General features: G+C 35.7%; 1 protein-coding gene and 1 long non-coding RNA gene across 4 annotated transcripts; one reads left to right on the forward strand and one right to left on the reverse strand.

The window, feature by feature from the left end:
* Positions 1-3,698: 3,698 nt before the first annotated feature.
* Positions 3,699-8,320, reverse strand: LOC111439675 (cysteine synthase-like). Of its 3 annotated transcripts, none has more exons than XM_023077245.1 (11): positions 8,238-8,320; positions 7,212-7,270; positions 6,978-7,087; positions 6,828-6,885; positions 6,051-6,314; positions 5,832-5,969; positions 5,493-5,544; positions 4,595-4,674; positions 4,424-4,483; positions 4,261-4,341; positions 3,699-4,100 (listed from the first exon to the last, which is right to left on the reverse strand). In XM_023077245.1, exons 2-11 carry the CDS (start codon positions 7,248-7,250, stop codon positions 4,011-4,013), a joined length of 972 nt encoding a protein of 323 aa, XP_022933013.1. In that variant the 5' UTR covers positions 7,251-7,270; positions 8,238-8,320; the 3' UTR covers positions 3,699-4,010. The 3 variants fall into 3 exon arrangements, with proteins under 3 accessions (XP_022933013.1, XP_022933014.1, XP_022933016.1); XM_023077246.1 differs by lacking the exon at positions 8,238-8,320 and adding an exon at positions 7,344-7,693; XM_023077248.1 differs by lacking the exons at positions 3,699-4,100; positions 4,261-4,341; positions 4,424-4,483; positions 4,595-4,674 and adding an exon at positions 4,704-4,727.
* LOC111439676 lies at positions 6,322-26,200 on the forward strand. The gene is made up of 4 exons (XR_002709840.1): positions 6,322-6,396; positions 9,554-9,567; positions 13,171-13,175; positions 26,190-26,200. It is a non-coding gene; the product is annotated as an uncharacterized LOC111439676 (long non-coding RNA).
* The last annotated feature ends 855 nt before the right edge of the window (positions 26,201-27,055 follow it).

A 27,055-nucleotide genomic window follows, 5' to 3' on the forward strand; every position in this document is an offset into this window, starting at 1 on the left:
AAAACAGGTGAGCCGAGCCGAACAGCCGCTGGAGCCGCCGGAGGAGCCGCCGGAGCGTCACCGGAGGGAGCCCGAGCCCTTTGCGCCGAGCCGAGCCGAGGACTGCCGCGCCGCTGTGTGACACGTGGCAGCAGCAGAGAAAGCCACGTCGGGCGGTAGTGTCGGGTCGAAGCGCGGGTCGCAGTCCAGTCGGGTCGTGGTTCGGGTCGCGGGCTGTGGAAGGCTACTGGGCCAAGGCTAAACGTTGGGCCTCGGCTTACTGGGCTGGGCCGCAAGTGTTTGGTTTGCAGGCCGGCTCAATTGGACCGTGGGTCTGGTCTGGGTTGGTTCAACTGAACCGTAGCTTCTGGGCCGGTTTGAGGTTTGGGCCGCTGAAGTTGGGCTGGGCCGAAGGTAGAGGCCAAGGGAGGAACGGGCTGGCTCTCCCGGGTTCTGGGTTCGGGTTGACCCGGATCCGTGGATCTCGTCTTCCTTACCCGACTTTGGCCGACTTTCCGGCGAGTTTTCTCTCTCCTTCCCGCGGCGTTTTCGTTGCCGATTTCGGTCCTCTTCCTTCTCTTTTCCTCTTTGTTCGTCGTCCTTCTTTCCTTTTTTGGGAGTTTTGCGGCCTAAAAGCTCCTAAAAGCCATAGATCTAAGAATCGATTAAGAAACCTAACTTTCCGACCTCGGTTACCGACGACGACGCTTACGAAATAACACCAAATGCCCCTGAGTTATTGTGCTATCGTTAGAGATCTCTCTTACGGTAGTAACAGGCTGTTTGGTGTCGGTTTAAGGGTGATTTGAGGGCTCGTCGGAGAAACTGAACACTTCGCCGACGTTTGTCCGAAATCTCTTTCTCTCGCTCGAAATTTTTCTCTCTTTTCTCCCTTTGCAGGCGTTCTGAAGATGCTGGGCTAAGGGTGGGCGCGCTGTGGCCATCGTTTCGCGTGGGTTCCGCGAAACACGGCGGTCGCCGGAAAACTCGCGGGTTTTCCGGCGACTGGGTTTTTTTTGTTTTTTTTTCGTTTTCTCGTTTTCATTTATCATATATATATATATATATATATATATATATATATATATAATATTTTCTTTTTTTCTTTCTTTCTTTCCCGGGTCGTTACATAACCCCCAATAGTGGGTCACTTACAGAGTATTTCTTAAACTACTCAAGCCACGTGCTACTACATTTTTTAGGTTAAGGCAAAGTGTTCTTGTACGGCTGACGACGGCATCGCAACTCGAGACCACGACACATGCATAGGGTAGTGGTATTTGTTTTCCTAGACTTAGGTTAGAATAGGATGTTTTTTTAACTTAAACGCTTATTTATTTTATTTATTCTTTTGTTGTGTCGTTCTAAAGATATTTTCGAAACACGTAAGTCTATGACTGTATTTTAAGATGAAGGTTATGTTTTATGGAATTTAAATGAAGTCTTCCACATTCAATGTTTAGGATATAATATGTATACAGTAGCAATTTTAAATTAAGTAGAAAATTTCGGGTCGTTACAAGTATAATATAGGATATGTTATGTTTTATCTTGGATGGAATGTGAATGTAAATTGATATATTTATGATGTTTAGATTTAGTGAGGTTGATATTGTGAATGGGGAGCTATAGTTTTAGTAAGCTACTAAATGTTAGTGTATGCGTGAAAATGATTTTGCTAAGGAAAGTCATATGTTTTAGTTAGACGTGTTGACAACATAGATAAATTACGTGTTATGACCATAGAGATGGAAATGAATATACTAACGTATATTGATGAGTAAGTAATTTCAAATGAAATGAAAATGATCTAGGAAACTTGATAAATGACAATATCTTATAGTATACTATAAATATTAAAGGTGGTAGTGTCAAAAGAAAACTTTGTCGCTAAGAAGTATATAAATATGAAATTAAAATATCGGTATGAACAAAAAAAAAAAAAAATCTGTCTTACCACAAGAAAAAAAAAAGTTGAGTTAGGACCATAAAAGTTGAAAAGGTTGTATACAGGAGAATGATATAAGTGCTTTAATGGAATCTGAGCTTTGGAAGTAGTGAGATGTAGAAAACTTTCCTCACTTAATACGAATTGAAAATTTTTAAAAATACAACTATAAATATGAAATGAGGTGATTTAAAAGTATGGAGCCACAGTTTCGATGAGTCATTACGATTGACCAAAATTTTATAAGTATATGGAGAGGGACTACACCATGAGATTCTCCAAAGTTTCTTAAAATGCTTAAGAATGAGATTTCTAGAAATAGAATAATTAAGAATAAAATGTCGGAGAATCATATAATTGTGTTTAATATTGCAGGAACGCTATCAGAAATTTCATATAAATAAATAATATTTATATTTAATTCTCGTAGTTCAACTATTAAAATAATTTTAACCAATTTAATTTTAATTTATTTTACCTTCATTAATAAATATATTACTAATAATGTGCCAAAAAATTTAAATTTTAAGTTTATTTAGTAATATAATCCACCTTAATAATTATATTCAAATAAATTAACGGTTATGTCCCACATTGATTGGAGAGGAGAACAAACCACCATTTAAAAGGGTGTGGAAACTTTCTCATGACAGACGCGTTTAAAATCTTGAGGGGAAGCCTGAAAGAGAAAGCCCAAAGAGGACAATATCTGCTAGCCGTGGATTTGGGTCGTTACTTTAACTAAAGATACACTCTATTTTTTAAAATACTATTAATATCAAATGATAGCTAAATGTGATTAATATATATGCTCTGGGTGATTGATGGACGTTATCTCTTTATTGGGCTTGTATGTTTACATGATATAGTTTACGTAGCTCCAAGTGATCGATTGTGAGTTCTCCCTGTAGAGTGAGTTATTTGCACAGAGCTAAAATGAAGAGACTATTGAGTTATTTGCACAGAGCTAAAATGAAGAGACTATAGTTAGGTTGGTTAGACGATGACCTAGATCAAGACACCTCTAGTAGGCTGACACTTTAGGATCGTGAGCAGCGATCAGAGGGTGTAGACCCTAATGCTCCCAAACTAAGAAAGACTCGAGAAGTCATATCAAAGTACCTTATTGTCAAAGGTCTACATTAAGTCACCTACCCGCTCTAGAAATTCCAATGACCTCCTCAACCCTAGAAATGACCAAGATGATGCTAGAATATGTTTTAGATGATCAATAGGAAAATTTTCTAAACAAAGTATGCACGAGTGAACCAAGTTAAGTTTAGGGCACAATAGTTGGAGCAGTTTACACGTTGATCTAAGTTAAGTACATTTTCAATAGACTCTACACCTCATAATCGTGAGCGGTGGTAAAAAGCCTAAACCTGTGTGCACTCAAGGAATGGATTAAGTTGAGGAGATGGTCTTCAACGTCCTGAAAATGAGAGACAAGATTTAAATCACCTAAACGCCACTAAGGACCTAGTAGACTTCCACGACATCCAAAAATGACTAAGGTAACTCTCCAGATAGACTCTCCACTACCCTCTCCACTCTGATACCTATACTGTCAAAATTTCACTTTGGTACTTATACCATGAGCTAGGCACAGCAATTCATCTTGTATGAGATGGCAGCCTTCAATGCAAGAACATATCAACCATCAGCACTTGAGGAGGCCAATAAATCCAAAGTTCAACTCTAGAAAAACCTTCAAAAGCAACAACAACAACAGACAAGATGAATCAATACTAGTAAAAATTGGCCCAAAAAAAAAAAAAAAAAAAAACGAATCAACTGTTTCGGAATGAATTTCGTCTCAAAATACAACTCTTTATGGCTTCTCCCGAGTAAATAACGAACTAACGATCACTCGATCAAATAGTAAGCTTTTGGACATACGCCTCTCAATAACCTCGAATAGCATTTTGTTCTTTCCTATGTCATGTATGAACAAACCATGAAAATGTACATAACATTGTCCACTTGACTCGTCTGCAAACAGGAAGCTTTTATGTTCTCAACTTATTCTACTTTCAAATCTAGACAGCAAATTAATAAATAGTTTCCTGATCTCTTTGTTTGTTTAACTGTATGCCATGTTTACTGCCTCCTGCCTAGCTGAGTCGAAGAGTGAAGTCGATAGATACCGCTCGCCGAAGCTCGGAAATATCACCTACCAGTGAAAACATTAACGGACTATTTCAAGATCGATTCAAGTAAAGATAGAGTTTCAAATATTTGAAGTGTATGTCACAAAGTGAAGGGATACCTTCGAAAATTCAACTTTCAAACTGAGAATGAATGTTAATAGGAAGATGGTAACATAGACTTACAACAATCAGTTTTCCTTCGTTTTCGGGTCGCTTTGCGATCTTGATTGCAGCAGCTGCAGCAGCACCGGACGAAAAGCCGACCTATAAAGGGAATAATGTAGTCACTTTTGGCAGAAATGAGCATTTTTTTAAGTAAAAACAGTTTCAAGAAAGATTAGAATACCAAAAGGCCTTCTTTTGAAGCAAGTAGCTTTGCAGTTTCAATGGCTTCCTCAGTTGATATCTTACACAAACATAAATAGTAGACTTAGAAGATTCGGATTACAAAATGTATCGAAACTCCAATGGATTAAAATGAGTAGCAACAGTCTCCTAAGTTTGTTCTGAGACTTACCTGAATAACCTCGTCGATCAATTTGATGTTGAGAATCGACGGGATGAAACCAGCACCAATTCCTTGTATGAGATGGTGACCTTCAGTGCCAAAACATGTCAACGGTCCGCACTTGACGAGGCCAATCAAGTCACTACATGATTGTGATAATAACACAACACGGATTTGAACTCGAGATCTACTATTATAACATGTTATATTATACATGGAAACTGTTAGAAATCACGGATCTCCACAATGGTATGATATTGTCTACTTTGTGCACAAGCTCTCATGGCTTTGCTTTAGGCTTCCCAAAAGGCCTCATACCAACGGAGATGTATTCCTTACTTATAAACTCAGGATCATTCTCTAAATTAGCCAATGTAGGACTTCTCTCCCAACAATCCTCAATAGTTTAAAACCTTGATTGTCTTTGCCATCTCGAGTTGGCATTGGTTATCCTAAACAATGTTACTGAGTGGCAGTCTTTAATCCAAAATGACCATCCTTACAAGAAGGTAAAGAACACTATGTGGCTCCACTTCAACAGAGCCTTCATGGGTTCTATGGAGTGAAGAAAATGCAAGGATATTTCAAGACAGGAATGTCTTCACTATTTTGTAGGCTTTTATTGGTGTAAAAACGATCGATTAATACAATTGGAGAAGTTTCTTGTGTTGAACACAATTCTGTGTGGGAAACACTCCCACTTTTTATTAACACCACTCGAGAAGAGATTACAAGACACTTAGAAACATACATGAGCTCATACAATTATTAGACTTGACCCAATCGAGCTAGTGATGATACCTCAACATCTTATATACACTACGGAGTCTATTTGTCATGAAATTTTCTTTGCAAGTTTAAAGGAGTGAAGAAAAAGGATATGGAAGGCATGTAGCAATAAACTCACCAGGTTGTCCTCCACTCAACACTGCACTTTCAACTGGTTCTATTCCATATACCTACATTTCAAACACTTTTTGAGTTTTTTCCATACAAATAACTATAAAAGCAAAAATATTTATGAAAAACGCGTTTTGCTTAAAAACTCTCCTATCTCAAACGACATCCTAAACTATAACGGCCTAGGCTCACCACTAGCAGATATTGTCCTCTTTGGGCTTTCCCTTTCAGGCTTCCCCTCGAGGCTTTAAACCGCGTCTGCTAGAAAAAGGTTTCCACACTTTTATAAAGAGTGTTTCCTTCTCCTCCTCAACCAATGTGGGATGTCACAATTATTTAAACCAACCTTGATTTTTGGGTTCTGCTCCTTGAGGAACTTCCCTGCACCAGTTAGTGTCCCCCCCGTCCCAATCCCAGCCACGAGCGCGTCGACTTTTCCATTTGAATCTTTCCATATCTCCACCCCAGTTGTTTCGTAGTGAATCTAATGAAATTTAAAAAATAAATATCCTGATTAAAGAGTGATATAGGAGCAAACATGGATTATATCCCATCACAAAAGTACCTTTGCATTGGCAGGATTGTCAAACTGCCTCAGAAAATATCCATTGGGTGTGGATTTTTCGCGATCCTCAGCCATCTTTATAACTGCATCAACACTCATTTCTGGGTTGGTGATATGCAACTCGGCTCCAAAACTGAGTAGCAGAATTCTTCTCTCCATGCTGAAGAAAGCTGGCATTATGAGAATGAGTCTGTAGCCCTTGATTGCTGCAATCCATGCCAGTCCAATGCCGGTGTTTCCCGCTGTAGTCTCGATAAGTACACTCTTTTCACCCACCCACATATAACATTGGATGTGACCCACGATTGAGATATGTCGAAACAAGTAAAAGAGGCAAAGGAACAAAGTAATCTTAAGCACTTAGCTTTTCAATTCTCTTTTATTATTGTGTTGTTGTGAAAAAAAACATTCTTCTCATGAGTGTTTATAGTCGAGAAAGCACTAACTTGCTTTCTAAACGTTCTCCTCAAGTTAAGAACTACTAACCATCTTCTTAATTCAAACACAAAACTTGGTCCACAATTCGACAACTACTACCAATTCTCCTATAGTTGTTCCATAAGTGAGTAACTTATTCTACTAAGTCTACTAGACTTAACAGTAGACTTAACAATTCTCCTACAGTTGCTTCATAAGTTAGTAACTTGTTCAACTATCTCAAGTTTATTAGCTCACATATAAAAAAAAATAAATTTCCACAAGTCTCTATTATTTGCAGACTGAAAGATTCAAAATTGAATAAGCAACCACATTTGCACATGGTACACCATTCTTTACCTTCCCTGGTGATATGAGGCCCTTATCCTCCGCGTCTTGTATCATACTGAGAGCGATTCTGCAATACAGAGATTAAGAAACAAAAGAAGGGTTGCTAACATAAGAAGAAAACAGAATACGAATTCGTGTTATAAATGGAGTATCTATTACCGGTCTTTGACACTCGAGCAAGGCTCCATTGACTCTAGTTTGGCAGCAATCTTGGCAAAGCAGCCATCTACAATTTTGTTGAGATACACCATGGGGGTATTACCAATTAGCTGCAGCCCAAAAACCATCCATCAAGACGAAAACAAGAACGATAATCTAGCGGGAGTAAATCAAGTAGAAATAGGAGTTGAAGATGAAGTTTAAAGCATAAGAAGCAATGGAAATAAATATTACTTCAGTGGCATCAGTCTTGATTGCACACTTGTCCTCCATGTGTTCACTCAAGTTCAGTTCTGCATAAATTTTAGATTAATAAGAGAAGAGGTCTGCGGGAAACCAGACCAAAAAAGATACTAAAAAACTTACCACAAAATCACCATAGGTTTGCCTAGAGGTCAAGAGATCAACAAAATCCCATACAAATAGTAAAAAACTTAAAAAAACGAATGAGTTCAAGCATGGCTACAAGTTATCTCGACAATCAAATGTAGTAGACTCAGATGGTTGTCCCATTGAATTAGTCTACATGTATGCACGCTGGCTTGAACATTCATAACTCATTGCGAGGATAACAAACTTCGAAGAACCTCCAAGATGGTAAGGTCTTGGAAAATTTGAGTTGAGCAGGGCGAAGCCTTCCTACAAGCTACAATTGATGGGGGTGAGCTTTGGGGTAGACCATGCACAATGTGTGTAACGGCCCAAGCCCACTGCTAGCAGATATTGTCTTCCTTTCTCTTTCGGACTTCCCTCAAGGTTTTGAAACGCATATGCTAGGAAGGGGTTTCCACACCTTTATAAAGGGTGTTTCGTTCTCCTCCCCTAAGGAGCATAGCATGAAATAGAATCCAAGAAGACAGAAGAACAATGTTGAGATAAAGCACGAATGTTGTATGGACGAGAAAAACAAGCAGCAACAAAGGAGGAGCGAACAATTTTGAGTGATTTGAAATCAAAAGCAACGAATGAACAAAAAAAAAAAAAAGATTAAATCGAAACCCTATCACGAAGTATCATCATTGAAAATCGCAGTAAATCATACTAAAGAAACAGAGAAATCAAGAACAAAGAAGCCAAAATGTCCAAAAACAACAGAAATTCACGAGTCACCCACATCAAACAGAAATCTAACAAGATGAACACGGAAGTGAAAAAATAAGGAAGCAGCAACCCCAAAATGGAACAAGGGAAAAGAGTAACTGAATAGATATGAATGAAGAAAGGCAATGCAAGAAAACAGGGGAAAACAGGGGAGCTTACTCAACAAATGGAGATGATGGGCAGAAGCTCATCAGTGGAGGTTGAAATCAGAGGAGAGTGTTAGTCCGATTACTTGCCCAAAATAAAAATAATATAAAATTTACAACCACAAATTAAGAATTATATATATATATATATTTTTGAATCAATATTATTAAACTTTTAATAAAACTATAGGATAATATAAAAAAAATCAGTTATATTAATGAAAATTTGATACTATTTATTTTTATCTCTCCTAAATCTTTATTTTATCCCCTTTTTAATTCCTTTTTGTTTCTTTCTAATTTTCTTTTTCTCTCTAACATTTTGTCTATATTTTAATTTTTTTTTTCTTTTTTTAATGATTTGGTTATTTATTCTAAAACCACTTTTGAAAACAAATATTAACCACAAAAACACTTTTAATCCCATTAGTGAATGACTTCGTAGATTGATGCTTACCATGCAATTTTTTTTAATTTAATCATATATTTTTTTTGTGAATAATAATATAATTTAATATTTTTGTCATCACAATAATCCAACTTTCTAGGCCCACGACAAAGATAACAATCTTCTTCATAACACCCATATTGCCCCTTGCTTTTATATTTTAAAAAAAGAGTTTAAAAAGGTTGAGTATGAAAATATACACCTAAAGCAGCTCTTCGAGTTGCTTTATGCATATATTAGCCTACATCATAATTTAGTCACCTTCCCAAATAATCTACCTTTATGTGTGATAAACACGAGTGTTCTTGAGTGTAAAATCATTGAGTGTATAAGGTCCTAAGCATATACAACTACTGTTCGTACAATCATGAACCAAGACGAAGGAAATGGAGGGGAGATCAATTAGTTAGTTGAAGAAACTAGAAGAATGAGGAGGAATGGGAAGATGGGAGTCATTTGACACTTATTACAAGAAAACTTCTTGAAACTCAAGTTACAAATAATGATGTTGATAATCAAATAGACAACCTGTTTCACACGCGGTGTTTAGTCAAGGGGACTTCTTGTAGTCTTGTCATTGATAGTGGAAATTGCACCAATGTAGTAAGTATTATGTTGATTAAAAGGTTGCAAATTCCAACACAACACCATCCTCTAGCTCAATGATACTGGAACAATGAAGGTAGTTTCCCAAACTTTAATATCTTTTACTCTGAAAAAATGTAAATATTAAGTTCTTTTTGATGTGTTATCAATACTTGCTGGAGACATATTGCTTGGCCGACCTTGGCAACTTGATAGGAGAGTCATGTATGATGGTTATTCGAATAGGTATTCTTTTGTAAAAGATGGTAGATTAAAGTTGAAGGAAAAAAAAAGAGTTTGAGGAAAAAGAGTCGAAAGAAAAACAAGAAATGAGTAAAAAAATAGAGAAAAACCAAAGAGAAAAAAAAAAAAGTGAAAAGAAGAATGAAAAAAGAGATGAAATTGAAAAGCAAAAAAAAAAAAAACAAAGTTGTTTGGCTAGACTTGGAGAGGTGAGAAGGGCAATGTTTTTACTAAATATCATCTTTGTACTTATGTGCAAGGAAAGATTTTTGGTTTCTAATTATAACAACTTGGCTTTATCTAGTGTTTTTCAATCTTTTTTACAGGAATTTGATGGCGTGTTTCTTGATGAAGTACCTAAAGAACTACCTCCCATTAGAGATGAACATCAAATAGACTTCATTTCAGGTGCTGTCATTCCTAATAAGCCAACTTATAGAGTCAATCCAACTAAGACTAAAAAAATTCAAAGGCAAGTGGAGTCATGGAGAAGGGCTATACACAAGAAAGTTTGAGTCCATGTTCTATACGAGACTTATTGGTGCCAAAAAAAAGCTAAAACTTGGTGCATGTGCGTGAATTGTTGAGTCATCAACAAAATCACTGTAAAATATTGACCTCCTATTCCTAGAGGATATGCTTGATGAATTGCATGGTTCATGTCTATTTATAAAGATTTTTTTGAAATCTGGATATCATCAAATTAGAAGGCAGGTAGAAGATGAATGAAAAACAACTCTCAAAACTAAGTTTGAATTATATTCGATTTATTATACCTTTTGGGTTAACTAAGGCTCCTAGTACATTTATGTGCTTAATATATAATGTTTTCATAAAATATATGGGAAAACATGTTGTCGTATATATTAATGATATTTAATTTATTTGAAGATTTTGCTTGAGCACGTGGAACATATTAAGTCAGTTTTGATTACAGAAAAGAGAAATTTCATTCTAAGTGTAGTTTTTGCATGGAAAAAGTTCACTTACTTGGCTTGATAGTTAGTAAAAATGGAATAGAGGTAGATAAAGAGAAAGTTAAAGTCATTAGGGATTTGACAACACCAAAAAGTGAAGTTTCGAGTTTTCAAGGGTTAGCTAAATTCTATAAGATATTTATAAAATATTTTAGAACCATAGCTGCACCATTATTTAGTGAAAATGAATGTCGTTTTAAATGTTAGAAAATGCAAGAGAATGCATTCAATTTGGTTAGTAAGAAATTAAGTAAGACACCATTACTTATTTTGCCTAACTTTGATAAAACTTTTGAAATTGGATGTGATGCAAGTGGTTTGGACATAGATGTTGTTTTAATTCAAGATGGAAAACCTGTATTTTAGTGAAAAACTAAATGGGGCAGCATTGAACTATCCTACGTATATAAAGAATTGTTTGCTTTAGTTCATTTATTGTAGGTGTAGTATTATCGCCTAGAGAATTTGTGATCCATTTTGATCATGAAAGCTTGAAGTACCTTATGGGTCAAAGAAAACAGAATTATAGGCATGCAAAGTGGGTGAAGTTTATTGAAAGATTTTTGTATGATATCAAATATGAGCAAGGCAAGGATAATGTGGTAGTTGATGTGTTATCTATAAGGTATAATCTTTTTATTCTCTTATTGCAAAAAATTCTTGGATTTGAGCATATTAAAGTATTATATAGAGATGATCAGGACTTTAGAACTATTTGTACATCTTGTCTTGCGAAAAAAAACTATTATTATGTGTTTCGTGAATTCTTATTTAAGATAAGTAGGTTTTCTATTCCTAAATGCTCTCTAAGAGATTTGCTTTTGAGAGAAGCATATGGTAGTGCGGGACATTTTAAGATTAATAAAACTTATAATAGGTTGCATAAACACTTCTTTTGGCCGAAGATGTAGCACGATGTTCATAAGTTTTGTAGCCAATGTTTTAAATGCAAAGAAGCTAAATCTATATCACATGAATGTACCTAACAAACCTTGGACTAATATATCTATGGATTTTGTTGTTCTTGGTTTGCCGCACACAAAAAAAGGTAAAGATAGTATTTTTGTCGTTCGTGGTAGATTGATTTAGAAAAATGGCTCATTTTATTGCAGGCAACAAGATGGATGATGCAAAGCATGTTGCTAACTTATTCTTTAGGGAAGTAACTCATTGTTTAGGGAAGTAGTGAGATTACATGGAAGCCCTAGAATAATTGTTAGTGACTGGGTACCAAATTGTTGTTTTCAACTGCATGTCATCCTCAGATAGACAAACTTGAGGTGGTTAATAGAATATTAGGAACACTATTTAGGGCTATTATTTTTAAGAATATTGGGATGAATGTTTGTCATTTGTAGAGTTCGCCTATAATAGAGTAATTCATAGTACCATTCTTTGTTCTCCTTCTGAAGTTATTTATGGATTTAGTTCGCTTACGCTGGTTGATTTACTTTCTATTCCTTCTAATATTTTTGTGAGTGAAGCAGCCACAAGTAAGACAGATTTGATCAAAACATTGTACAAAGAGGTAAAGGAGAGAATTGAGAAACAAAATTTCAAAGTTGCTTCATAAATTAACAAAAGACAGAAAGAAATAATTTTTAACCCAGTAACTGGATTTAGATACATTTTCGTAAAGAGCAATTCTCATCTCAAAGGAAGACAAAGTTACATCTAGGAGGGGATGACCCTAATCAAGTCCTCGAGAGAATTAATAACAATGCATAAAATTTGATCTTTCTAGAGAATTTCCAGTGCATTCTATTTTTAATGTTGCTGACTTGATTCCTTTTGATGTAGATGATAATTTTTCTGATTCAAGAACGAATCCTTTTGAAGAGGGAGAAGATGATAAGGATCACGATGTTCTAAATGTTATAACTGAACCTATTACACAATTCAAGACCAAGAAGATTCAACAAGTATTCATTATTCATCTACAAAATTGGATAGTCTCAGTTCAACCATCATTTCATGTGTTACAAGCGGATTCCATTGAGGAAGGATCATTTGGAACTTCAGAAGTGAATATTTGCACGGTTGAAGTAACGGATGAAGTTGCAAACATCATTTCATGAGTGGTTAGAAAACTTTATTTATTGTTTTTAATTTCGTAATTTTTGTAATGGGTAAAAGGGTGGAAGTTATTAGTCAAATTGACTTGTCTTTTGTGGAGATTTAAAAGGATTGAGATTAAATGATCGCCACTAACTTCTTTAGTGGGGAGACTATAAGTACCCCAAATTATTATGTAAAAATCAAATTCGTAGATGAATGAAATGGAGATCTCAAATGAGACTTTCACCCTTAGAAATCCGAGCATCATGTTTGCTATTTCTATGTTTTATGCAATTCTTGTGGTAGATTGCATATAAGTCATTCAGTCAAGCCTTCATCAATCACGGTTGTAAATTGTTATAATTTTTTATTTAACTTGAGTATTAACTCCCTTTCAATACATAACCATTTTGATTAAATACAAATATTAATTTGGTTATTAATTTTGTAACAATTTTAATTAATATTCTTATTTATTTTGGTTATTAATTCTCATTTAGTATATAAATGTTTTTTTTAATTAATATTCTACATGAATTATTCATGTATAAAGGGTTTGTACAGGAGGTTGAGGATATTGGAATTTGATTGAGTTTGTGTGTCATTGTATTTCTTGAGTGACATTTTGGTGAGAGACTTTGTAGTGTGAGAGTGACGTATTCACTTGTAAACACTTTGATTATTAGAGATTGGTTGCTACCGGTAGACGTACGAGAATTTTTTCTCTCCGAACCACATAAATCTCTTTGTCTCTTTGTTTAAATTATGTTCGTTGGTGTTGTGCGTGCATTCGATCTTGCTTCCTATTAAGGATAGTTGACCGTTCATTATAAGGCAAATATCTAGATATTTACCTTACATTACGGCTTACCATATTTGCCCTTTTATTAAAGACAAATATATTATATTCATTTAGTATTCTTTCCTTTTATTGTTATTTCCATATTATTTGTAATTTACCATATTTCTGTATTCTGTAAATAATTATAAATAAGAGAACTCTCACCACCATTTAAGTGTGGTGGATTTAGCAAACATTCACATAGTATCAGAGCTCTCATCCTTTCTTCTCTATGGCTTCCAAATCCTCTTATCATCTTCTTCTTTTCAACACTCTAATCCATATGATCACCATCATACTTTCTTTCTCCAATTATCTTCTTTGGAAAAGCCAACTTCTCCCTCTCCTTGAGAGAGACATGCTGGGCCATGTTGATGGAACTATGGTTCCACCACCTCGATTTGAACCAGAAACCTCCTCAACACTCAACCCCAAATATTTGGCGTGGAGAGCAGCTGATCAATGACTTCTTTGTCTCCTGCTCTCCTCTCTCACCGAGGAAGCCATGACTGTTGTCGTTGGTCTCTCTACTGCACGTGATGTTTGGCTTGCGTTGGAAACTACGTTCAGCCATCATTCAAAAGCTCGTGAACTGAGACTCAAGGATGACTTGCAGTTGATGAAACGTGGCACCAAACCTGTTGCTGAGTATGCCTATGCCTTCAAAACAATTTGTGACCAACTTCATGCCATTGGCAGACCCGTTGAGGACATTTATAAAGTGCACTGGTTCATTCGTGGACTCAACACCGAATTTTTAACTTTTTCTACTGCTCAGATGGCTCTCACCCCTATCCCTTGTTTTGCAGATCTAGTCTCTAAAACTGAAAGTTCTGAGTTGTTCCAATGCTCCCTTGAGTCCTCTGACTTCACTCCTACAACATTCACAACCACTAATCGTGGTCGCACCCATGGAAGCCACCCTGCTTTCTTTAGTAACCAGCGAGGTCGTTCTTATTCCCACAAAAACAACTCTTCCAATCAAGGACGAACCCACTCAGGTCAGGGTTGTCGACCACCTCACTGCCAAATATGCCGCAAAGAGGGCCATTATGCTGACTGCTGCAACCAACGATATGTTTGATTTGATTCTTCTCATGCTCACCTTGCTGAAGCCTTTAATACATCATGTTCGATTGCTAAACCCGATACTGCTGATTGGTTTCTCGACACTGGGGCTTGGGCCCATATGACTGCCGACCCATCTATTTTGGATCGTAGAAAACGGTGCATCCCTACCCATTACCCACACCAGTACTCTTTCTCCTATTCCAAATATTCACTTATGAGATGTTTTGGTTGTCCCTCATCTCACTAAAAATCTTCTTTCCATAAGTAAATTAATGTCTGATTTTCCTCTCTCTGTTACATTTACTAATAATCTTATTACCATCCAGAATCGTCAAATAGGAAGGGTGGTGGCAACTGGTAAAAGATATGGAGAACTATATGTGCTGGAGTGCAGCAACTTTACTTTTATTTCAGTTCTTAGAAACAAATCTTTACGTGCTTCATATGATTTATGGTATGCTCGTCTGGGTCATGTGAATCATTCTGTTATTTCTTTTTTAAATAAAAAAGGTCATCTTTCTCTTACGTCTTTATTGCCTTTTCCATCGTTATGTAGTACTTGTCAGCTTGCGAAAAGTCATCGATTGTCTTATTCCCGCAATGAAGGTAGGTCGTCTCATGTGTTAGATCTTATTTATTGTGATCTTTGGGGTCCTTCTTCCGTCAAATCAAATTCGAGTTTTCTTTATTATGTTATTTTTATATTGATGATTATTCTCGATTCACTTGGCTTTACCTTTTAAAATTTAAATCTGATTTCTTTGATATTTTTCTTCAATTTCAAAAATTTGTGGAAAATCAATATTCTTCTCGTATCAAGGTATTTCAAAGCGATGGAGGTACCGAATTTACTAGCACTTGTTTCAAAACTCATTTACGTAATTCTGGCATCCACCATCAACTCTCTTGTCCATATACACCTGCTCAAAATGGTCGTGTTGAGAGAAAACATCGTCATGTGACTGAGACTAGCATGACCCTTCTCTTTCACTCTCATCTTTCTCCTCGTTTTTGAGTTGACGCCTTCAGTACTGCAGCTTATATTATCAACCGGTTGCCTACTCCACTTCTTAGAGGTAAGTCACCCTTTGAACTCCTTTATGGCTACACTCACATTATGACAATTTTCATCCATTTGGTTGTCGTGTTTATTCTTATTTGCGTGATTATATATGCCTAACAAGCTTTCTCCCCACAGCATTCCTTGTATTTTTTTGGGTTATAGTTCTGCTCATAAAGGGTTCCGGTGTCTTGATCCCGCCACCACTAAGCTATATATCACCCACCATGCTCAATTTGATGAAACTCGCTTTCCTGCTATCCCTAGCTCTCAGGCTCAACCACTTTTCTCTCTTCCTATTTCAAATTTCTTGGAACCACATCTTTATCATATTGATTCATCCCCCCCTACCACTTCATCATCGCACATTCCTTGATCCAGTTCATCCCCGTGTGATATTTGTTCTGACCTTGTGAATGAGTCTGTGTAGGTTGATACTTCTCTTGCAGGTTCCACTTTGCCACCCTCGACTTCTAATTCGACCTCTATTGAACCTACTATTGATTCCTCTTCTTTGGGCACTCATCCTATGATCACACGAGCCAAAGCTGGTATATTCAAGACTCGTCATCTAGCAAATCTTGGTATTTTGGGCTCATTTAGACTTCTTTCTGTCTTCTTGCATCTGCTGAGCCAAAAGGATTTAAATCTGCGGCTAAGAATCCTACTTGGGTTGCTACCATGGATGAAGAAATTTGAGCGTTACAACAAAATTATACTTGGACTTTGGGTTCTCTCGGTTACTTTCTTGGTCTTGAAGCTTCACCCACTCCTGATGGTCTCTTTATTAGTGAGTTAAAATATACTTGAGATATTCTTACTTGTGCTTAGTTGCTCGATAGCAAACGAGTCCACACTCCCATGACTGCTGATGGTTCTCCTTTCTCTGATCATACTCTCTATGGATCTCTTGTTGGCGCCCTTCAGTACTTGACTATTACGCGTCCAGATATTGCCTATGCTGTCAATTCTGTCAGTCAATTCTTGCATGCCCCTACTGCAAATCACTTTCTTGCTGTCAAACGTATTCTTCGCTATGTCAAAGGAACACTCCACTTTGGTCTTACCTTTCGTCCATTCACTGTTCCTAGTACGCTAGTCGCTTATTCAGATGCTGACTGGGCTGGTTGTCCCGATACTCATCGTTCTACATCTGACTATTCTATTTATCTTGGTAACAATCTCGTTTCTTGGAGTGCCAAAAAGCAACCTACTGTCTCACACTCCCGCTATGAATCTGAGTCTCGTACTCTTGCCACAACTGCTGCTGAACTTCTTTGGGTTACGCATCTTTTGCATGACCTCAAGGTCCCTATTTCACAGCAGCCCTTACTCTTATGTGACAACAAAAGTGTTATTTTTTTTTAGCTCTAATCCCGTTTCTCACGAGCGGGCCAAACATGTTGAACTAGATTATCATTTCCTTCGAGAACTTGTTATCGCTGGCAAACTTCGCACACAATATGTACCTTCTCATCTCCAAGTTGTTGACATCTTCACAAGAAGTATTTCTCGACCTCTCTTTGAATTTTTCCAATCCAAGCTTCACGTTCGTTCAAATCCGATGCTCAGCTTGCGGGGGTGTTAAGGATAGTTGACCGTTCATTATATGCCTTACATTACGGCTTACCATATTTGCTCTTTCATTAAAGGCAAATATATTGTATTTATTTATTATTCTTTCTTTTTATTGTTATTTCCATACTATTTGTAATTTACCATATTTCTGTTAACGACCCAAATATTTTACCTATTTAATCTAAGGTCATTACTACACCTTGAAATGCGGAATATACATTAAAAGAGCCCTATTATATGCGACTTACTCTCGCCTTTTATTACCTCGTGAAAGAAAGGAAAAAAAAAAGATTACAAGGAAAAAGAACGGAACATTATTGAAAATAAAGGAAAAACAAAAACCAAATGAATATTTTATTCTACCCTATGGCTTATTATGCAAATATATTTCAACCTATACTAACCTATGTTAATGATGCAAACCGAATTCAGCCTAGACTACGAAATGGAAAATAAAAAAACCAAACAACTATCCTATGCATGTGCCACGGTCTCGAGGTGTACGATGCCGCCACCGTTGTCACATGCACAACGTATCACATCAACTAAGCAGCATACAGAACATACATTCACGTTCACATGATTTCGTACTTATGCACATTAAACTAGCATACAATTTAATGACACGTGCATATCCACGGGCACGTGCCAACATACAACAAATAACGCGTAACCTACGACGGGTGAGCCACTTACCTAGTTAACTTAAGTCGTTGTCATGTATATATCCTTAATGAAAGATCGATTCCGTCCTTTGAAATCCAAGTCAACCTATTAGCCCATGACATCAGTTTCAAGTTTGAACTCTATACAATTGTTTCTCTAATTTACATGTTAGACAAAATTTAATGGAGTTTCATGCCTCTGGTATTTCCTGTTTCATTTTTAAATTATGTTCAACAAATCTTCCCTTCTCCCTCTTTGTAATTATTTTTTCGTTATCCCTCTTTGTAATTATTTTCATTCTGTAAATAGATTTTCAATTCTGTAAATAAGATATTCCTCTCTGTAATTATTTTCCTCCTCTAAATAGATTTTCAGTTTTGTAAATAAGATATTACTCTGATTCTATATTTATTTTCATTCTGTAAACAGATATTGTAGGCCAATTTTAATCGATTGTTTGTCTACTATCTTACCGATTTATGTATCTGCCAACTAAAATTTTATTGACTCTAACCTTATTTCCTTTACTTCCAATGCTAACAAAAAAAATCTAATTAATTGAATATGAGATTTGATTATTATGTGATCGGTAAAATAAGAAAGAAGATTTGATCCTAAATTGGTGATAGCAGACCAAAATCTCTCCAGGTAGATCTGCATCATATCCTTGTTGAAACACCATTTTACTTTTTCCCAAATCTGACATTTTTTTCTGTTTATTTTTGGATGAACTGTGATCGTGGGGTTGAGGAAAGAGGATACGGTTGGAACCATACGTTAGTGGAGAGAGGTGGGTAAATTTTTTTTTAAGTAATCCTTCTTAGTTATTTAATTATGAATTATTATTATTTTTATTATTTTAACGTATATATATATTTTTAATTATTTTTATTTGTTTATTTTTTTATTATTATTATTGTTGTTGTTGTTATTATTATTATTTTTTCAGGCTATTACATCTGTATTCTATAAATGATTATAAATGAGAGAACTCTCACCACCATTTGGGTGTGGTGGATTCAGCAAACATTCACACTTCCGCTATTGGTACAATAATTTGTATCATAGTTTTGTGGTTGTAGCATTTTGGCACACAACAAGTGGTATCAGAGCCTGGTTGTGGTATTTGGGGTATTCTAAAAGTTTTGACCCCATCAACCACAAAATGTGCACACGCTTATTTTCTTGAAAATCAATTTTCAAGAATTGTGTTTTCTTTTACTTTCATCCAGATTACTTGTTATAAATGACAGGGTCATCTGGTATAAAATCACGACGTGGTTCGAGAATTTTGAGCTTTAATCTCAAAGTAGAAATTTTGATGGAACTAATAATGTTGGTGTTACAGCAAGGTGAAGTTAGTGATTTACTTGTCATGCAAGACCTTGATGCTTCTCTCATAGAGGAGATTCCTGAAGACATGACAGAAGCAGAATGGAAGAAATTAAGTCGACAAGCTTGTGAAATTATTTGAACTTGTCTTGGCAAGGATTTATAACTATCCATTTATGAAAGTGACTATGGTGAAAGAACTATGGGATAAGCTTGAGGCGAAATATATGAAGAAGAGTGTGGAAGATAAACTTCATTTGAAGAAGAAACTCTCCCGTTTTCATTACAAGAAAAGTATCTTAATGTCTGAGCATTTGGATGATTTCAACAAAATCATCACTTATTTGCTCAATCACGATGTTATAATTGATGACGAAGACAAGACATTGTTGCATTGAATTCTTTGTCGGAGTCTTGCGAGTTTTTAGTAACCACTCTATTACATGGAATCAATGATCTTGATTATGAAGATTTTTTAAATGCCTTGATGAATAATAAGGTCGAAAGAAAGACAAGGAGGCATATCAAGACTCTAGCTCAAATGTTCTCATTGCTCGTGGAAGGACTTCTACTTGGAAAAATGGCAAACGTGGAAAGTCCCGATCAAAGTCGAAAGGTAGATCTGATAATTGAAGAAAGCTTAACAAAAATGAGTGTGCATATTGTCGACAGAAAGGTCATTGGAAGAAAGATTGCCCAATCTTAAAAGAGAAGGGGTCGAAGTCCAATGTGGTTAGAGATGATGACAATGAAGCAGATAATGTCTTGACGATTTCCTTATCAGTCAGCCAAATCCGTGAATGAGTTCTTGATTTTGGGTGCTCCTATCATATGTGTCCCCATAGAGAAATGTTCCTGGACTTCAAAGAGTTCAATGGTGGAGTTGTCTATATGGGCAATGATATTACTTGCATGATGATGAGAATCAACTCAGTACAAATCAAGATGTTTGATGGGGTTGTACGAAAACTCAATGATGTTAGGTATGTCCCTGACTTGAAGAAAATTTTGATTTCTCTTGGTGTTTTGGATGCGAATGGTTATCGTATCATTTTGGAAGAAGGGGATTTGAAAGTAGCTTGTGAAACTCTAGTGACAATTAAAGGGACTAGAAGAGGTAACATATACTACCTTAATGGAACCATGATCATTAGGCATGCTGCTGTTGCAAGTTCGAAAGAACAAGACATATCGAAATTATGATACATACGACTCGAGCATGCTGATGAGAAGGCGCTCCAGACATTGGTAAACCAAGGAGTCCTGAAGGGTGCCACAACTAGTAAAATTGATTTTTGTTAACATTGTATATTTGGTAAACAAAAAAATGTGAAGTTTGGTACTACTATACATCAAACAAAGAACATCTTATTATGTTCACATTGATGTATGGGGTCCCAGGAAGAATATCTCATTGGGAGAAAAAAGGTGGTTTGTCACCTTTATTGATGACTACTCGAGGAGAGTTCGGATGTATCCCATGAGGCACAAAAACGACGTTCTTTAAATCTTCATGGAGTGGAAGAAAATGGTAGAGAATCAGACAGACAAGAAAATAAAAAAGTTGAGATCAGACAATGGTGGAGAATATACTTATGTCCATTCCTTAAAGTATGTCGAGATGAAGGGATTGTTCGATACTTCACTGTTCCCAGTAAGCCACAACAAAATAGAGTTGCTGAGAGAATGAACTAGACATTGATAGAGAAGGTTCGATGCATATTGTCTCAAGTAGGATTGAGTAAGGCATTTTGGGCTGAGACTCTCAGTTATGTCATTCATTTGGTGAATCGTTTACCTATTTCTAGAAATGTTGGAAAAGCTCCTCTTGAGGTATGGTCGGGTGCTCCTGTTAGAGATTATGATAATTTGCATGTGTTTGGTTGTCCTGCTTATTATCATGTTACAGACTCTAAGCTAGATCCTAGAGCAAAAAAAAGCTAAGTTTATAGGCTTTAGCAAAGGTGTGAAGGGCTACAGGTGTAACGACCCGAAAAAAAAAAGAAAATAAAAAAATAATAATAATAGTAAGTAAATAATAATTATAAAAAAAAAAGAAAAAAAAAGTAAAGTATGGACCCTCTCTCCACCTTCCCCAAATATCTCCCCAACACCTCCAACTGCAAAAGGATCTGCAAAAGAAAGAAACAGAACAGAAACAAAAAAATGGCCATTGGGAAGGAATGGCTTCACTCCAAGAAGATTTGATAGGAAGGGAAGAGATAGAAAATTTATGGGTAAGTTAGATCTCCTCTTTTATTTTTGCAGGAGATAGAAAAATTATTTTAGATCTCTCTTTTTTCAATTATTTAGATTTTTGGATCTCTTATCGAAAATCAAAATTGATTGAAAAATGGTTTTGTCAATTGCATGAATCATCATTTTTAGGAAAGAGAAGAAAATCATAATTGATTGATGCATAGTCAGTTTTATGAAGGAAAATTAGAATGGATTGTAAATGAATTTGATTGTGATTTGGGAAAGAGAAGAAAACAGAATAGATTGAAAATGGCTTTCTGTTAATTGGATAGTCATATTAGGAAAGAGAGGAGAACAAAATTGATTGAAATTGTTTTATAATTGCATAATCATTTGTAGGAAGAAAAAAAAAATACAGAGAGAAGAAAACAAAGAGGTACAAGAAAGAAAATGGAAGATGTGAAAAATTATTATTGTTTGTATCGAGAGAATATAATATTATAACAAACCATAGTTGGATTGAATGATTCAAAGCAGCATGAAATAATATTGACATATTTTCAATTTGAGTTTTAGAAAATTTAGAAACAATGAAAACTTGGAACTCGATTTTTACTGAGACCGTTTTAGAGCCATATTTCACTTTGTTAGTTGGATTATTAATTAAAATGTGAAATACTAACAAAAGGTGACGAACGGTGGGATATGAAGTGGTGAACTCCAGCAACCTTTAGAGCAGCTCACGAGGAACGGGAGCTTACGTTAATTAAATTAGGGAGTACTTCGGCTAAGGCCAACCAGGTAAGTGGCCTTACTATAGGATAGGCTAAAAATTGTATGAGTTATGATGATGTATGAGTTATGATGATGTGTGGGTTACGATACTTGATGATGTGCGCAGTATATATATATTTTGATGAATGACGTACTTGATATGTTTGTTGCACTTTGTGACAATATGATGAGTATGATGATTGCGTGATGTTTACCTTAATATGATGATGTTTTCCATATTGAGCATATTATATGATGATGAGTGCCATATTGCATCATGTCGTTAGATCGACATAGGACAACCCTAAGAGCGTGAAAATGATATTAATATAAATATCCACGAGTATATGTTACCTAGAGTAACAAAGAGATGAGACTAGAGGGTTGTGTCAGAAGAGACACTATGATGGATTTAGAGGGACCTCATGCATATTGTATGTTCATAAGCATAGGGCTACTTCCCCTAGAGATGATGAGTGCGGACGCGCACCATATGATGAGCGCGAATGCGCACAGGTGCGAATGCACACATGAGGGTGTTCATGAGGCGCATGACACTATGGGGTTCCACTGACCTCCGGACGTCGCTACAGATTAGCTTGACCAGAGGGTCCAGGGGGTGTGCGAGCGCCCTGGGGATTCACACTCGCACGTGTGAGTCGTGTGTAGGGAAGTACTACACATCCAAGTTTTTCGAGACTGGAGGCCACCACCCCTAAGATGATTAGAGATAGGTCCCTAAATCATGATTGCATGTGTGTGCATTTGCATGGCCCCTATAGTGGGGCCACTTACTAAGTATTCTTTGAAATACTCAGGCCGTGTGCCACTTCATTTTTCAAGTAAAGGCAAGGTGCACTTGTACGGAGGACGGCGACATCGCGAGTAGAGACTGTGGCACGTGCATAGGGTAGACTCATATTTAAATTTCTAGTCTTAAGTTAGAATAGGTTGTTTTGCATTCCATTGTTTTAAATTATTTTGTATTTGTTTTTATTTTCTCTAAATTTCAGTATTTCATATTTAAACACGTAAGACCATGACTGTGTTTTTTTTCAGAGAAGAAGTTGTTTTAAATGTTTTTTTTTTTCTGAAATTTTCGTTATCAATTATGTTCATGTAAGAGTTATATTTCCGCATTATAGGTGAGCATGAGACGTTAGTAGCGACTCTGAGTATGTGGAAATTTAGGGTCGTTACACGTCCGTACCCTCGTGATGGGATAGGGGTATCCCTCCAAATGCATGATCACACAATATGCATGAGGTCCCACTAGTCCTACAGTCATCATTTAATGAACATAACCCCGTGTCACGTTTTCATGCTTACATGTCATTCTCATTCTCATTTCGTTACATATCATACATATTCCTAGCGGGGTTATGTATCATGCAATTTACCGTATTTCATGTCATACAATTCATTCAATTACATTCCAATACTCATACAACAAGCCATAATCGTACAAGGGCACACATCGTCACATGCATTCATATCACATCAACTAAGCAACATAAATAACATACATTCACGTTCACATGATTTCGTACTTAAGCACAATAATCTAGCATACAATGTATCATATCATAACCAAGTCATAACGTAAACACTTCATAGTCATATCGTTCTCTAACTTACCATAGCCTTAACGTTCTTATACCTATCACTAACATATCATTACGTGACGTACCTAAGTCATATCGTCATAAGAACGTACCCTAATGCTATCGTTCTATCAATCTATCACAAACCTATCCCTTTCTACTTATAACCTAACCGTATTCTTTCATCAATCTCTCCTATCCATAGCACTCCGGTATGTAACCTAACTCTAACGTTTCATGAACGTATCTTACTCCTATCGTTACATTTCGTTTTGTGTATCCTTCTCGTACCCTATCTCAAACATATCATTGAGCACATCGTACCATAATTATTATTATACAAACCACATATTATAACATAACATGACATATAGGAAGCATATCGATCCACAGACAATTCACACATATCAATATATATGGCACGTACAGAACCACAGAGCACGTGTCAACATCAAATATAACCATGCCGATAGTAAGGTCACTTACCTGGTTAGCTTAAGTCGTTATCACGAATATAACCTTAATGAATGTTCGATTCCATCGTTATCCTTGATGAAAGTCCATTGAACTCCAAGTGAACCTATGTGAGCTCATGACATCAGTTTCAAGTTTGAACTCTATAAAATTATTTCTCTAATTTATGTTGACCCATGTGTTATACTTCATGCGAACGTTAGAGTCTTGAACGTTAGAGTCTTTGTTTGAGTTAGGTGTTGAAATATTTATATATGTTTGTTATAGTATTATTTTCATACAAACCATTTAATACTCATTAAAATTTTCCAGATATTCTATTTTCTCTAATGGTGTTTAATACCCTTTTAACATTTTCCAGATAATTTTCAATTATATTCACCGTCTTCCCTCTCTGTCTTTTACTGTGTTTTCTTTCTTTTAATTATCTCTCTCTGTTTGATAATGACTTTCAGTATATTAAATAAAATAAAAGGAAAACTATTGACCTCTTCAAATGCATTATCATATCTCTTCCTACCAAAACAAAACTTAATCTGAACCCTTTTTGTGCTTGTTTTTGCTTGAGAGAAGAAATTCTGATAAGTTAAATTTGTTTAATCCTTTCTTTTTATTTTTGTTTGTTACTTTTTCAATTAGGTTGGCAATTACTTCTGGCCAATTTAATCGATTCTATTTTGTTTCTACCATTGATCATGCTTATCTTTCTAATTAAATTGCTAAATAAAACTAAATAATTGGATAAAAGAAAAGGAGATCTGAAATATAACTTACCGAGAAATCTCAAATCTCTCTCCCCTTTCCCATGTAAATCTTGATCATCTCTGTCAACCCATCCCCTATCAATTTGATGTGAGGCATGTCTGTATTCTCAAATATGAGATTTTTTCATTTCTGTTTCATTTGCCAGGATTGTGAGGTGTGTTGAGGAGAGATTATTGGGGAAGTGACTTACGGGAGAGTAAAGAGTGAATAATGGTTTTTATTTATTTATTTATTTATTTACTTTTTTATTAATTTATTATTATTATTTTTTTTTAATACATAATAATAATTTTTATTTGTTTATTTATTTATTTTTGGGCTGTTACACTTGCTTCAACAAAAGCTTGGATCGTTGGGCTAAGGATTAGAGTTGCGTTATCAATTTGGTATCAGAGCCAGGTTGCATCTTTGTGGCCAACTCTAGAATTGATTTTATCTTTAATTTCCCTATTGTTTATCGTCTCTTTAAATCTGTCATTTATTTTCTTACTATCATTTCCAACGTTGTTCATTATCTTTCTACTTTGTTCTTAGTGTTCTATTAAAGATCATATTTATATCTTGAAAGAAAAAAAAACATCCTTATCATATTGTTCTTAATATATCATTATCATTAGACCATTTACACGTTTATTTGAAGATCAAATAAATTTCAATTCTCATTTTTCCCTAAAGCATATAAATCTGGAATTGTTGTATTCGATATTCACGACCATTCTTTGTCCCTTATTTATTTGTTCATTTCTTGTTTTATTTTGTTGTTGCTACATAATTACCTTGTCTTGATTGTCTTGAATAGCTCGCTACTATCAGAATTGCTTTACCCATATATTAGCCTACCTTGATCATAATTTAGTCACTTTCCCAAACAGCCTACCTTTGTGTGTATAAACACGAGTGTCCCTGAGTGTAAAATCAGTGAGTTGAGTGTCTAAGGTTCTAAACATATTTCACTACTGTTTGTACAATCATGAACCAAGACGAGGAAAATGGAGGGGAGATCAATGATCTAGTTGAAGAAGTCCAGAAGAATGAGAAGGAACTGGAAGATGGGATTCATTTGGCACTTATTACAAGAAGACTTCTTAAAACTCAAATTACGGAGAATGATGTTGATGATCAAAGGGACAACCTATTTCACACGCGGTTTTTAGTTAAGGGGACTGCTTGCAGTCTTATCATTGATAGTGGAAGTTGCACCAATGTAGTAAGTACTATGTTGATCAAAAGGTTGCAAATTCCAACTCAAGATCATCCTAAACCTTACAAGCTCCAATGGCTCAATGATAGTGGAACAATGAAGGTAATTTTCCAAGCTTTAATATCTTTTGTTTTGAGAAAATATAAAGATGAAGTTCTTTGTGATGTGTTACCAATGCATGCTGGAGACATATTGCTTGGCCGACCATGGCAATTTGATAGGAGGGTTATGTATGATGGCTATTTGAATAGGTATTCTTTTGTAAAAGATGGTAGAAAAACCACTCTTGTACCTTTGAGTTCTGCAAATGTATTTGCTAATCAATTAAAATTGGAGGAAAGAAAGAAAGAGTTTGAGGAAAAAGAGTTAAAAGAAAAAAAAGAGTTGAGTGAAAAAGTAGAGAAAAATCAAAGAGAAAAAAAGAAGAATGAAAAAAGAGATGAAATTGAAGAAAAATGAAAGAGAGATAGTTATTTGGCTACAATTCGAGAGGTGAGAAGGTTTTCACAAAAATCAATCTTTGTACTTATGTACAACAGAGGATTTTTGGTCTCTAACTATAACAACTTGGCTTTGTCTAGTGTTTTTCAATCTCTTTTTTACAGGAATTTGAAGACATGGTTCAAGATAAAGAAATACCTCCCATTAGAGGTACTAAACATAAAATAGACTAAAATCCAAGGACTGTCATTCCTTATAAGCCAGCTTATCGAGTCAATCCAACCGAGACAAAAGAAATTCAAAGGCAAGTGGAGGAGCTCATGGAGAAGGGCTATGTACCAGAAAGTTTGAGTCCATGTTCTATACGAGTCTTATTGGTGCCAAAGAAAGATGAAACTTGGCGCATATGCATGGATATAGAGTCATCAACAAAATCATGGTAAAGTATCGACATCCTATTCCTAGGTTAGACGATATGCTTGATTTATTGCATGATTTGTTTCTATTTATAAAA

The sequence above is a fragment of the Cucurbita moschata genome, unplaced genomic scaffold (genome assembly GCF_002738365.1).
Source record: "Cucurbita moschata cultivar Rifu unplaced genomic scaffold, Cmos_1.0 Cmo_Scf00101, whole genome shotgun sequence".
In the NCBI taxonomy this organism is placed as follows: Eukaryota; Viridiplantae; Streptophyta; class Magnoliopsida; order Cucurbitales; family Cucurbitaceae; genus Cucurbita; species Cucurbita moschata.

What these genes read in the sequence shown, in the direction of transcription:
- LOC111439675 (XM_023077245.1), bottom strand. Translation starts at nt 7,250, where the DNA reads ATGGAGGACAAGTGTGCAATCAAGACTGATGCCACTGAA. An exon ending in ACAATCCTGCCAATGCAAAG is followed by an intron (nt 5,970 to 6,050) that starts GTACTTTTGTGA and finishes AAATTTCATTAG; the next exon opens with ATTCACTACGAAACAACTGG. An exon ending in TGATCGACGAGGTTATTCAG is followed by an intron (nt 4,484 to 4,594) that starts GTAAGTCTCAGA and finishes TGTTTGTGTAAG; the next exon opens with ATATCAACTGAGGAAGCCAT.